The following is a 14,428-nucleotide window of genomic DNA, read 5'->3' on the forward strand; positions in this document are numbered from 1 at the left end:
CTTCAATGTGACCCGCTATCTGTACGACCCCATTGAAAAACAAACTGAAATTACTTGGGGTAGAAAAATAAAAATAATAAAACTAAAATAATTTGTTTGCACAAGTGTGAACACCCTCTTATATTTTAGCATGACAACAACCCAAAACATACCTCCAAATCAACAAAATGACTTTGTCAGGAGAAAATCGAAGTTTTGGAATGGCCCAGCCAGAATCCTGACCTGAATCCCATTGAAGATCTGTAGTTGACCTAAAGATGGTGGTACATACGAGATGCACTCACAATCTAACAGATTTGAAGAGCTTTTGCAAGGAAGAGAGCAAAAAAAATGCCAAGTCAAGATGTGCTATGCTTATAGACACCACCACGGTTCACATTGAATGTGGAAATAATTCTGAAATGATTCATCCTTGTCGTATTTTTTAACATGACAAAAAAATGGCATTTTAACAGGGGTGTGTAAACTTATTATATTCATTGCATCAGCTTTTGCATTGAGCTTTCCTTCTCATGCATTTAGAAAGCCTCATACTTGGTTTACAAGTTCCCCTACACTCAAGTTTCTAGCTTCCGTGCATTCCCAGCACTGATTAACAGGTCTCTCTCATGAATACACACACAAGCTCAGCTCCCCCCTACCCTCTTTCAGAGGCCGTGTAGCATAACCACACCTACTCAATACTACACAGCTATCTTTCATCCTCTTATTAGTAGCTGGTCCCGTTCCTTCTCACTGCTGAAAACAGCAGAAAATTCACTCAGAGTGAACTACAGCTCTCTGTAATAGTAGCTTTTTCCGTCCTCTGTCCTCCTGATCTCCACCGTCCTCCAGCACTGTCATGCAACCCTCTGTAAAAGTTCAGTGGAAAGGCAGTGAAAGCACATTTACAACAGGGGAGGAGCTGCCAGTTTAACCCCTTCCCGCCCCATGACGTAAGGGTAAGTCATGGGAGCGGGGTACTTTCCGCAAAATGACATACCCTTACGTCATGGGGATAGCATGAGGTCATAGCAGATCTCGTGCTATCCTGCAGCGGGAGCCGGCTGTCACTAGTAGCCGGCCTCCTGCTGCAACAGCGGGGGGCATCGGAGATGCACTGACCCGCTGTTAACCCCTTCCCTGCCACAATCTAACTAGATCACGGCTGGTAAAGGGTTCACAGAGGGAGAGCGCTCCCTCTGTGACTTCAGCCGGCTCTCATGATAACATCGCGAGAGCTCGGCTGGTTGCTATGGCAACAGGACGTCAGATACCGGCGTCCTGTATTGCCATTGCCTAAGATCGCTATAGCAAGCGATAAGGCATGGCAGGAGAGAAGTCCTGCCATGCCTTATCGTAGCGATCTTCAGTCCTGCAGTGAAAGTCCCTCAGAGGGACACAGATGCTGTAAAAATAAGAGCAAAATAAAGTATAAAAAATAAAAATGTAAAATAAAAAAAAGTTTAAAAATACCTTTTTTTATGCCTTTTCTCATATTAGCATAAAAAAATATCCCACATATTTGGTACCGTTGCGTCCGTAACGACGCGTACAATAAATTGGATGAGAGTTTTATCCTGCACGGCAAAAAGCGTAAAAGAAAAACGCTAAAAAACTGAGGCAAAATGCTAATTTTTAGCATTTTGCCACCCAAAAACCGCAATAAAGGTGATTAAAAAAACGTATGTACCCCCAAATTGTACCAATAAAAGCTACAGCTCGTCTCGCAAAAAATAAGCCCTCACAGAGCTGTGTCTATGCAAAATAAAAAAAAGTTATAGGACTTTAAATGCAGGGAGTTTAGAAAAAAATAAATAATTTCCAAAAACAGGGTTTTTATTGTGGAAAAACCTAAAAAAAAAAAATAAGAATTTTGGTATCGTTGTAACCGCACTGACTCGCAGAAAAAAAGTTAGTGTGTCATTTATGCTGCATAATTAACGCTTTAAAAAACAAAACAAAAAATCTAGGTCAAAATTGATGCGTTTTCTCTCCCTACGATCATAAAAAAAATAATAAAACTTTTACAATAAAGTCTATGTATGCAAAAATGGCACCAATAAAAACTACAGTTCACCACGCAAAAAAACAAGCCCTTCTACGGTCGCGTCAACGGAAAAATAAAAAAAAGTTATGGCTTTTGAAAAATGGAGATGCAAATCTACCAAAAATCGTTTGGTCCTCAACGCCAAAATAGGCCGAGTGGTTAAGGGGTTATTCGGACTGACAGGATTTACTAACATTTCCATCCTCCACTCTGCAGTGCCTTGGAAAACAATAAAAGCATAGAACTAAAACAATCAGAATTTTTTTTGCTTTGTTTTGAACTTAAACAAATCCTAAACCCAATTACAAAAAGTTTCATTTCCAAAAACTCATTGATAAAAAAGAAAAAAAAATGCACAAAAGGTATAAAACATAAACAACCTTTCACTCTTGAGATTTAAAAGGGTGTATGTCAGAAAAACGGAGCTCCGAACGCCATAAAGATTTATTCCTTTAATCAGCTCTTGGCTCTAGATATAGCAGCATGTAACCAGCATTGCTCACTTACCACATGTAATCCAATATCTTCCAAATTAAGGGAGTTGTACTGCAGCACAAAGGTCTGGCCAAGACATAGAAGTTGGTATAGTACCTTTCCAGGTGATGTATCATCAAAGAATAAGGTGCATTATACGGATGAGACATGGGGACATTGTATACAGTAGATAAAGCAATTTCTGGGAAAATATAAACCGGATAACCATGTGGTCTCAGCATCGTATCCATACCAATACACCGCTGTATAGGAGTCACCATTAGTCATGTTGTATGTGCTGATGAGTGAATACAATGTGGCGCAGACTTTAGAACAAGTCCCTCCTGTTACCTGCAGTTCATAATCTGCTTTACCTGGACACAGGTCTAGATGTGAGGGATTAACATTAGAGATGAGCGAGCGTACTTCCTAAGGCAAACTACTCGAGCGAGTAGTGCCTTATGCGAGTACCTGCCGGCTCGTCTCTAAAGATTCGGGTGCCGGTGGGGAAGAGTTGCGGGAGTGAGCAGGGAGGAGCGGGGGGAAGAGAGTGAGAGAGAGAGATCTCCCCCCGTTCCTCCCCGCTCCCCGCCCCCCCCCCCCCCCCCCCGAATCTTTAGAGACGAGCGGGCAGGTACTTGCATAAGGCACTACCCGCTCGAGTAGTTTGCCTTAGCGAGTACGCTCGCTCCTCTCTAATGAACATGCCACATATTGGATACGAGTAAACTTGTAACACATTTTTCCACAGTAGAAAAGGTGGATTAAATTAGCCAAGTGACAGCTCAATTTTAAAGTACGATCCTGCATACAGATGTTGCAGAAAATTTAGGAAACTGCTAACCTAGCAAATCCCCAATGTAATGCATTTTTCATAAGCGCAGGAACGATTTGAATCTACTGCATTCTGTCCAGAGCCATCAACAGTATCCAGATAGCACGGTATATTACTGATTAAGGCTCAAGGTGACTACACAATCTTCAATATCCCCCTTAACCCTTTCCAATCCAATTTGTATTCTGGTTTTCCTAGGGGTCTTACTCTTTTTCTGCCGTTATACAATGGCGCTATCTGCTGGCCAAAGCCAGTACTGCATGAGGGGACACGTTAGATAGGCTCCGACAGCAGAGAGGCTGGCAATATACAGTAAGAGAACCCCGACGGACGTCTTCCAACATCAGAGCTGTACAGCCTTAAATCATAATGTCTTCAGATGTCAGACAGTGGATTGGAAAGGGTTAAAGAGGACCTGTCATGGTATAGAATGACTCAGGTTGACTACTGCTATACAGCCACGGCTCTGCTGACCTCCCTTCGAATGGACCAACTCTTCCTCGGTCCATCTCCCGACACTCTCAATCTCTCAAGTGGATGGTCTCTACTGCTTACTGTCAATGGGTGACATCAGATTTGATTGACAGTCCGAATGGGTATTTTCAATAGAGAACATAACACAAGACTCGAGGTTCCACATTTTGTAGAAGGATGAGCTTACCAGGTGACTTCATGGGGAGACATATGAGGGACTTATTTTTGTGGGGGGGTCCGGTGCTTGTGTTAGCGAGAAGACACATCCAGTCGGCCTGACAGCCATTAGTAATCCACATCTTGCTTCCATTGATAATATAATCGTCCCCGTTTCTAACAGCCTTGGTCTTGATACCTTAAGAAGAAAGAGTGCAAATTAACAGATCCCATTCTACTAATTAAACATACGCTGTTACATCCGTCGTCTCCAACTGGCAAGGGTTCTCCTCTACAATATCCTGTCTAGACAATGCTCTGCAACCTCCAATCACTGTGAAGATTTATTTAATCAGCTCTTGGATCTAGATTAGTGGCGCTCACTGTAATTGGACTGGTGATAAAATTGGGATGCTTTTTAGCAAAAATCACCAAAATATTGGCTCTCTGAGCAGAGAGGACAGGTGTGCTGGCTTAGCATTGCTGCCTTACAGTTCTGTAGTTCTAGGTTTGAATCTGACCTTGATGAGGATTTGAACCTGGGACCCCAGCACTGCAAGGCAGCACCGCTGATCATTGGGACACAGCCACCTCCTCCACTGTTATTCAAGGAGGCCAAGTTAGAGCATCTGATTTTTACTCCTATTGATTTTAATGGAAGTCACAATCAGGAGTCCCGATTCACAATTATTTTTTTTAAATCGGTTAGGTCAATCCAACTCGATTCTTTCAATAATCACTCAACACTTATCTAGATAGAGCATCATATAATCATGTGATACAATACATTCCAAATGATAGGAGTTCTACTATACTATCAAGGATCTACATATGGCAGCATACATACAACCAGCATCCATGGGCTGATTAGGAACAAAGATTCGTCCTACTGTTCGATTTGCCTGATAATTGGCCCTTTTGAATGCGCTTCCAATCACTTGACAAACGCATGCTCATTCGTCAAAAGAATAAATCGTTTATGAGGCCCAAAAAAAAAAATCATCGTTGTTGGCAGCCAATTCCCTTGTGTGAATGGGGATGTAATACCGCCAAAAGGTGCTACTCCATGGGGTCGAATGATCATATGAACAACTGTTCATCCAATAATAGAGTCTGAATCGACCTATGTGAATGCGAGACAGATGAGCCCTGATCTCATTGCCTGACACTCATCACTGGGAGCACATTCCTCTAGGACCTTAGTCCTATATGTCTGCCCTCAGTGATTGAGCAAGTTGAGTCGTGTCTTCCAAAGTCACAGAACCATAACTTGTTTTGTACTCCCACTAGAGATGAGCGAGCACGCTCGGTTAAGGCAGTTACTCGAGCGAGCATCGCTCTTCTCAAGTAACTGCATACCGGTCCGAGCAGATTCGAGGGGCCGGGGGGGGGGGGGGGGGGGAGTGAGAGAGATCTCTCTCCCTTCCTCCCCGCCACCACCCCCAGCACCGCCCGCTCACCCCCCGAATCTGCTCGGACCAGTATGCAGTTACTCGAGAAGAGCGATGCTCGCTCGAGTAACTGCCTTAACCGAGCGTGCTCGCTCATCTCTAACTCCCACCTCTTGCGCAGACAGGACCCTATATACAAGCATCCAATCACATGTGTCTGTTCCCTATATTAATGAATGTTGAATAGAGAACGGAACTTCTGTTGGTGACAATTAGATTGCTCCTGTCTAGTGATATTTCAGCTGTGCACCCCCTCTTTCTTGGAGATGGCAAATACAAAGCCTTCATCTAAAGCTCGTTAGTAAGTCGCTGGTAGGTAGAGTCTCTCTATAAACGAACAAAGATTCTCCACTTTTCACACCGTTCCCTGATCAATTTCCATGCAAATAACCATCAAATACTGAGGAAAAGCGATCCACATGACAGGACTTAATTAAGACATGATAAGTTTTTTTCTCTGGGAAGCCTATTTCTTGCAGAAATAATGTGTGACACTTGCAAGTCACAAACAAAATTCAATCTACATCTCTCAAATCTATTTGCAAATGGTAATGTTGTGTGAACTGCTATTAGGCTGAAAGAGTTGGTTAGAAAGGGTTAACTTAAAGTAGTATTCCCAGATTCGACTTTTGTGGCATATCCACAGTATGGCATATTTAACTTTTATGGCATCTACTACCTCTGAGACCCACACCTATCTTTGGTTGTGGTCCCCCCAGGCTTTGTGTAATGTATATGTATATTACTAAAGTAAATTACAGTTATATTACAGTCTTTGTAACTCCCATAGAAGTCAATAGTAATTACAACATGCAATGCTGCTTCTGTAACTCCAGAGGTATGGAAACAGCACAGTTTGCTGTGCTACACTGTTTGCGTAACTGCCATTGGCTTCTATATGAGTAAGGGGAACAATGTAGCCAGCCATGCTCAGCTGTTTCCATCCAGGTGGGAATATCCCCTCTTAATGGCACTAGCCCAAAAGACTCGTGTGCAACTTGCACGGACAGCACACACTGGACACCAGATGCAAGTGCCCCATGGATCCCAGCCTTCGATGATAGAGATTGCCATGACACAGTCAGTTCAATTAGTCCAGTTTGATGGACTAAATCAATATCATATTCATTTTTTTTACTTAAGGCTGCTTTCACATCTGAGCTGGGGTTTCACCTTTCTCCTCTGTTTGGGGAGCAGGAAAGGGGAATCTCTGGGACCGAATGGCTCCATCTCTGGACAGAACCGAGCAGTGCAGGACGCTTTTATTTATATTCCACAAAACTTCTGCTTGATTCAACTCAAACAACCAATCAGGTTGTGAATCAGTGAACCCAAACAACCAATCAGGTTGTGAATCAGGGAACCCAAACAACCAATCAGGTTGTGAATCAGCCAACCCAAACAACCAATCAGGTTGTGAATCAGGCAACCCAAACAACCAATCAGGTTGTGAATCAGCCAACCCAAACAACCAATCAGGTTGTGAATCAGCTAACCCAAACAACCAATCAGGTTGTGAATCAGCCAACCCAAACAACCAATCAGGTTGTGAATCAGCCAACCCAAACAACCAATCAGGTTGTGAATCAGCCAACCCAAACAACCAATCAGGTTGTGAATCAGCCAACTCAAACAACCAATCACTGTGAATCAGCCAACCCAAACAACCAATCACTGTGAATCAGCCAACCCAAACAACCAATCACTGTGAATCAGCCAACCCAAACAACCAATCAGGTTGTGAATTGAGCAGAAGTGTTGTGGAATATAGATATATGCGAGCAGGACAGACCCAATTGACTATAATAATGCGTTTGTTCAGTTTCCATTCAGCTGCCCGGATTTTGGACAGAAGATAAAGTGCTGCATGCAGTATTTTGAAATGGATCTGTGACGAAATCTCTGACTGGAGCTTCCAATGTAGATGTGAAACTGGTCTAATCAATAGCACATTGATTTAGTCCATGAAATTGCAGTATTTGAATAGCTCACATTGTACCATAACTTCCTTTGCCTATATTGGTGTGATTCGCCATCCCAATCTGACCTCATTACCTACTTGCCACATCAGATCCTGCTCCACTCTCGCTGACTCCCAGACAGGCAACTAAGTCTCCAGCTATAGTTGGTGCCAAGAACTGACGCTTCAATTCATCGCTGCCAAACCTGCAAAATGAGGAAACAAGAAAAAAAGAATCACCAAAGACCTCCATTATTCCCATAGATGGGTTTACCAGCAGGTGGCACGTCACCACCTACAATCATTGCATAGCACTGGTCAATTGCTTTAGGTATGGAAATATTAGCTGAGAACTGCATGTTGGTATTAGGAATTGTGTGCCACTGCTACTTAGGCCTCATTCACACGAGCTTATGCTGGTGCGTATACACGCGCGCACAAGACCAGCACGCCCACGTCTGTGCACAAACATGCGTGAACAAAGGTCCGTGCAGAATTGCTTTCAATGGGGCCGCGGCTGCTGCTGGCAACTCCTGCAGTGATTTTCAGGGAAGGGCTTCCCTAAAAATCATCCCTAGCAGGTGAAAAAAAATAAAAAATATATATACTGTATACTCACCTCTCCGCCGATGCCACGGCTCAGGCTCGTCTAGCCACTTGGGTCCTGGCACTGTAATGAAGCTATTTCAGCAGCCTGCTGAAAGGGCTGCATCTGATTGGCTGAGCGCTCAGCTGATCACAGACAGCGCTCAGCCATTCACTGAGTGACAGCTGTGGAAGTGGATTCTTTACTCCCCGCGGGGAGTCCCCTTGTCACTAAACACAGTGACAGTGACAGTGACAAGGGGACTCCCCGTGGGGAATATGGACGCACACCACGGACCTATGGTGCACGCATGTCCTATGTTTTGCAGGTACGTGCGTTTGCATGCCTGTAAAACACGGACATGTGAACACACCATAGGGAACCAATGGTTCTAATAGATGCGTGGTTTTGTGTGGACATATGTACACGTGTAAACACGCTTGTCTGAATGAGCCCTTAGGTACCATACAATGACACTGCTACTCAGGCACTATGGGGAAAATTTATTACGCCTGGCATTTCCATTGCCTGCTTAGTATAATTTCCCGCAGAGCACTTAATACATGGTGGCCTGACCAGGCACATATTTCTGGCAAAATTATACTTAAATTTGTCAGTCCCGGGTGGCCACACCCCCTCCTGATGAGTCACACCCACTTTCCCCAAAAGTGGCGAAGACATTATTTCTTAAAAAGTACAGTTTGTGAACGGTTCGTGTGCTGCTGTGGTGAAAGTGTATCGCAAGTGGACAAATCACACCATTGGAAATAAATGTTGAAACTGCAGACCATCACGTACTATTGATATGAGAGGTGAGCGTCGGCTACAAAGGTGTCCAAGGGCTGACCAATACACTATAGTGGAGCGGCTCATCATGAGAATGAACCAGCGGGCTACTTGATGTGCATCCAAAACAGTTCAGCAAACCCCACTGTGTATGGGGCTCCAAAGCAGAGGGATGGTAACCGCACCTAAGCCAACAAAGGTGCATCGAAAGAAAAGGCTTCAATTAACATGGCAGTATCAGAATTGGACCACCGCTGATTGGCAAGGAGTTGCCTTCCTCAATGAGTCACGTTTTAGAATGGATGGACGTTGGCGTGTCAGGTAAGAAACACCAGAGAACAAAACAACCTGCAACCATCGGTGGAAGAACACAAGCTGGTGGTGGCATCATTATGGTCTGAGGAATATTTTTGTGGCATTCTCTGGGCAGCTCATCCATGTGGAAGGCACTCTGAGCCAATTTGGTTAAAAATCCATCCTTGCAGAACATGTATACCCATACAGGTTTGTCTTCCAGATAGGATCTTCTAGCAAGATAATGCGATATGTCACATGGCTAGCAATGTCTGACAGTGGTTGGAAGAGCGCGACCAAGACTTCCAAGCATTTCCCTGGCCCTCAATTCCCCAGACAAACTCAATGGATCATCTGTGGTACCACCTTGATCGTCCCGCACACACCCTCCAACAACTGTGGGATGCACTGCAGTCTGCATGGTTCCAGATACCTAAGACAACCTACCAGAACCTTACTAAATCGCTCCTAGCAGATCTAGCTGCTTTCCATGCAGCACACAGTGGTTAATTTGGGTATTAGCTGATCGTCACAGTAATGTGACTCGATTCTATATAAGAGCCAATATAAGAACTAGCAAATGTGCAAATCACTTAATTTACCTAAAATGCACTAGCCACTAAGGGTACGTTCACAGTTAGTGTATTGACTGCAGGCTTTATGCAATGGAAAACCCACAGCAAATACTCTAAGTCTGTAGTGGTCAAAGCTGCACCTAAATGGTGCAGATTTTGTTGTGCATCTGCTGTGGGTCCTAATCCTTGCATTTCAAGGGTTGAAAACTGCAACATTAATAGGCAATTTTCCATTCCATGTGAGGGTACCCTAAGGGTCTCCATTCCTATATAACTTGCTGTACGCTGCCTATTAACATTTGACGTCCATGTCTAGTACAAGAGATAACAAAAAGGGAGAACAGGAAGTGGAGAACAATTACTCATTCTGCCCATAGATCCCACAAGTATTGAAATCACATCCACACTGTTCAGTACTTCTCTAGTGCCCTTCATGTGATGTTATTTCTCTGTCTTACAGAGAGTTAGTGAGAAGAATCTGATGTTTTCTCCATGTGCAGCAGTCTTCACCCACCAGCTCAGAGAAAACTGCAAATAAGATATACAGCCTGCAGAGGGGAAAACTGGTGAAAATTAAAGGATACTCGTCATTTATTCACATGTCTACTGCTATAAACTGTCCTACATGAGGATGCTACGTCAGTGTGTGTTATATACAGTTAGAGACCAGAATCTGCAGTTCCTTGAGTGCAGTATATAAAACACAGCCAAGTAGGATGCTCTTCCCCCCAGTCCTGAGAATCAGATGTACATCCTGCAGAGGGGGAAAATTCAGGATACAAGTCGTATAATGACCAAAAATAGTGTTATTCCTCAAATACACACACGGCAGCTTAGTCTGAAAAGCCATCTGAAAAGTGCAGGTACACTTTACACACATCTGTACATGTTGCTCCCTTTATTTCTATGTTTTGTAGGGACTTCATAAATAAGGCGCCATATTCATGCAAGAAAAGAGGTGTAGATACATTGTGAACTCTATCCAACTGGGTTTTCTGCCACTCTTACAGTAGATGTAGGGATCCAATTGTATTAGCACTTGTAGAGGTTGCATGGCCTTGTGCAGTGCAACATGCTACACGATTATACACTAACAGGCCACTTGGTGGTACAACAAGATTAGTAAAGTTGCATCAAGTATGCAACTGCATTCGCTCCCCTGGGCATCTCGGTTTTGCATATCAAGGTTTTATGTAACTGTTGCACAACCATTCGGAGTGTAGCTCTATTGTAACTATACTGCACTGAGTAACACTATTAAATCCCATTTGTTACAATGTATCAACTGGCAGCAGAAGCCGAGACATTCGCTACATGTGAGTTTCTCTTTTCAGAGTTTAACCGATGGAACCAACTAATCAGTGCCCCCCTTCATATATTAGCAGCGCCCTTGGATTTTTTATTTTATTTGCATAAACGAAAAATAGAGAAAGTAGTAATTTTCACTTACTCCGCAGTGTCATTGGTATTATGCAAATTACATTGCAGATTTGACCTTTAAAATAAGTGAAGGGATGGATAACGTCTAAATTAGAGGATCAGACTTGTCAGCTCTTTTCCAGGGACCTGCATTACAGAGATGGAAATGATAGAAGATGTCATTCTGTGTATCGCCTGTGAACATCTTCAATTTATTTTCACATTTCAGAATTCTTTGTGGCTCGTGAATTAACTGGTCTTACGGACAAAAGGAGCAAAACTATTATCCCCCGTCGTCTCTAAGCCTATTAACAAGCCTGAAATGTTATTATGTCGCTCCCAACAATATACGTGTTCGATCTTGTAACCGAAGCTTCCGCAGCTTAAAGGAAAGGTTTATAGAATGTAAGCTTCATGGAGGGTGATCATACAATGGGGAAAAGAAGTGCATTAAATGAGGTTTTACCATCAAAGACTTTTATGCCTTATCCACAGGATAGGAGATGAATGATTGGTTGCTGGGTTCTGACTCCCAGCAATCCTGAAAACAGTGCCCCCGAATACCCCATGTAGACTGGCAGCAACAGATCTCAAAATAGTTGGGCCAGGGGCATGTCTACTATTGTGTGGCATCCCCTTTTCTTTTTTACAACAGTCTGTAAATATCTGGGGAGTGAGACCAATTGCTGGAGTTTTGGGATGGGGAGGTTGTCCAATTCTAGCTGCTCAACTGTTCTGGAACTTCTTTGCCGGATTTTCCTTTCATAATGCGCCGAATGTTTTCTATTGGTGAAAGGTCAGGACTGCAGGCGGCCGGTTCAGCACCCGGACTCTTCTTCTGTGAAGCCATGCTGTTGTGATGGATACAGTATATGGTTTAGCATTGTCTTGTTGAAATATGCAAGGACTTCCCTGAAAGAGATGTTGTCTGGATGGGAGCATATGGTGTTCGAAAACCCCTATATACTGCTCAGCGTTGATAGTGCCTTTGAAGATGTGTGAGCTGATCATGCCATAGGCACTAATACAGCCTTATACCATCAGAGATGCAGGCTTTTGGCTGTGTGCCGATAACAAGCTGGATGGTCCCTCTCCTCTTGAGTCCTCAGAACATGGAGTCAGTGGTTTCCAAAACTAAAATTTCAATTTTTGATTAATCTGACCACTGAATAGTTTCCCATTTTGCTTCAGTCCATTTTAAATGCGCTTTGGCCCAGAGAAGATGCTGGTGTTTGTTGTGTGGATATTTGGCTTCTTCTTTGCATGATACAGCTTTAGCTTCCATTTGTGAATTGCACGGCAAACTGTGCTCAGAGACAATGATTTCTGGAAGTACTCCTGAGCCGTGCAGTGATCTGCATTACAGAATCATGCCTGTTTTTAATGCAGCGACATCAGAGGTCCCGTAGATCTCAAGAATCCTATATTGACCACCGGTCTTCTCCCTCGTGAATGTAAATTTCTCCAGACTCTCTGAACCTTTTGATATTTTGTACTGTAGATGGTGAAATATTCAAAGTCTTTACAATTTTATGTTGAGAAACAGTTTTTCTGAACAATTTTTAGATGCAGATTTTCACCTCTGATCATCTTTGCTTCTGAGAGATGCTGCCTCTCTAACATGCTCTTTTATACACAGTCATGTGACCCTTCCACTGTTTTTCATTAGTACCACTTACTTTTCCAGCCTTTTGTTACCTTTTTTCTAACTGTGTGTGATGTGTTGCTGTCATCAATTTCTAAATTATTTTTTTAAATTAATGAAATGTAAACATGTCTCACCTCTCACCTTCTGCTACGTTCTACTGTGAATAACATGTGGCTATATGAGATTTCCAAATCATTGCATTCTATTTTTATTTACACTTTACACAGTGCCCTAACCTTTTTTGGAATTGGTGCTGTATGTACATCCTGGGTGAGAAGGGGTTGCTACAAATGGCATATATTTATGTTATATGGATGGCACAGGCTCACAGAGTTGATCCTGCGCTATCCTCAACAGAAGCCAGCTATGACTGACTGCCAGCCTCCTGCTGCAACAAGCGTTCCTACCAATCCCTGCTGTTCACACCTTACATGCTGCAATTAATGTTGATAGTGGCAGAGGGACAGGGTTCGCTCTGTGATTTTATGGCAGAGAGTGAATACACCACAAAGGGATGACGGGTTGCCATTGCAACTGGAATGCCAGTCAATGAGATCTGGGTCTTCCTTGGCCTGTCAAAGGCAGAGACTGTAATAATTCACTGCAGCACATTTCACACCCTCAAAAAATGCAATAAAAAAGTCATGAAAAAAGTTTAAAGGCTCTGGGTGTTTGAATGCAGTGATTGAGAGAAAAAAATGTGTTTTCCAATAAAAGGTTTTGTGTAGAGATGAGCGAGCCTACTCGGCCACGCCCCTTTTTCGCCCAAGTACCGCGATTTTCGAGTACTTCCGTACTCGGGCAAAAAGATTCGGGGGGTGCCGTGGGTGAGTGGGGGGTTGCAGCGGGGAGTGGGGGGGAGAGAAAGGGCTCCCCCCTTTTCCCCGCTGCTACCCCCCGCTCCGCCACGCCTCCCCCCGCCCCCCCTGAATCTTTTCACCCAAGTACGGAAGTACTCGAAAATCGCGGTGCTCGATCGAGTCATTACTCGAAACGAGTACGTTCGCTCATCTCTAGTTTTGTGCAAGTGAAAAAAACAAAAAGATGAGGAAAAAAAACCCTGAGGTATTGCTTAGATCATACAGACTCAGACAAAAACAAACAAAAAAAAAACACTCTGCCATTTATAATGCACGATAAACGCCAGACTAATGGCAGATTTAATGTGCTTTTTTTCACACAGCCACAACCACCCCACCAATTACATAATGCTATAATATATATTACATGGACCCCAAAATGGTACCAATAAAAAATACAGCACATCACACAAAACAAGCAGCTCTCACACAGCGCCATCCATTGGAAAATAAAAAAAACATTGTATGGGTCTTTGAATGCAGTGATGTATTTTATTGGTAAAGAAAAAAAATAAATAGCAGAATTGATGTTTTTCTCCCTACCCTCCAAGAAGATTAACCCTTTCGTGACTGCAGATACGCCTCTTTACGGCCTGTATCGGCAGCCTCTGTATGAGTAAAGATTGCGGTGTGACCTTTCTTCATAAATCACGGGCACCGTCTGTTTCTTACAGCCGACAACTGACAGCAACACCCCCAATAGGCCCCACGGTTCTTCAGGGTTGTTAACCCTTTAAATGCCGCGGTCAATTCTGACAGCAGCATTTACATCCCCTGAACATCGTGATGAGATCGCAGGGTGTCATGCAGGTGTCATGGCAGCTGGGGTCCTTTTGAAAGGCCCCAGGGGTCTATTAGCAGAATGCCTATCAAGCCATCCC

The 14,428-nt window shown here is 43.5% G+C and overlaps 1 protein-coding gene across 2 annotated transcripts in view; it reads right to left on the reverse strand.

Annotated features, from left to right (window-relative positions):
- LOC136586445 (probable acyl-CoA dehydrogenase 6) overlaps nucleotides 1–14,428 on the reverse strand; it is a 94,090-nt gene that overhangs the window by 25,514 nt on the left and 54,148 nt on the right. For both annotated transcript variants that reach the window (XM_066584532.1, XM_066584531.1), the window contains 2 exons: nucleotides 7,479–7,585; nucleotides 4,000–4,167 (listed from right to left, as the gene is read on the reverse strand). In XM_066584532.1, the coding sequence (XP_066440629.1) occupies nucleotides 4,000–4,167; nucleotides 7,479–7,585 (275 nt within the window). The remainder of the gene's footprint in view (nucleotides 1–3,999; nucleotides 4,168–7,478; nucleotides 7,586–14,428) is intronic.

This window comes from Eleutherodactylus coqui, chromosome 12 (assembly GCF_035609145.1).
Source record: "Eleutherodactylus coqui strain aEleCoq1 chromosome 12, aEleCoq1.hap1, whole genome shotgun sequence".
In the NCBI taxonomy this organism is placed as follows: Eukaryota; Metazoa; Chordata; class Amphibia; order Anura; family Eleutherodactylidae; genus Eleutherodactylus; species Eleutherodactylus coqui.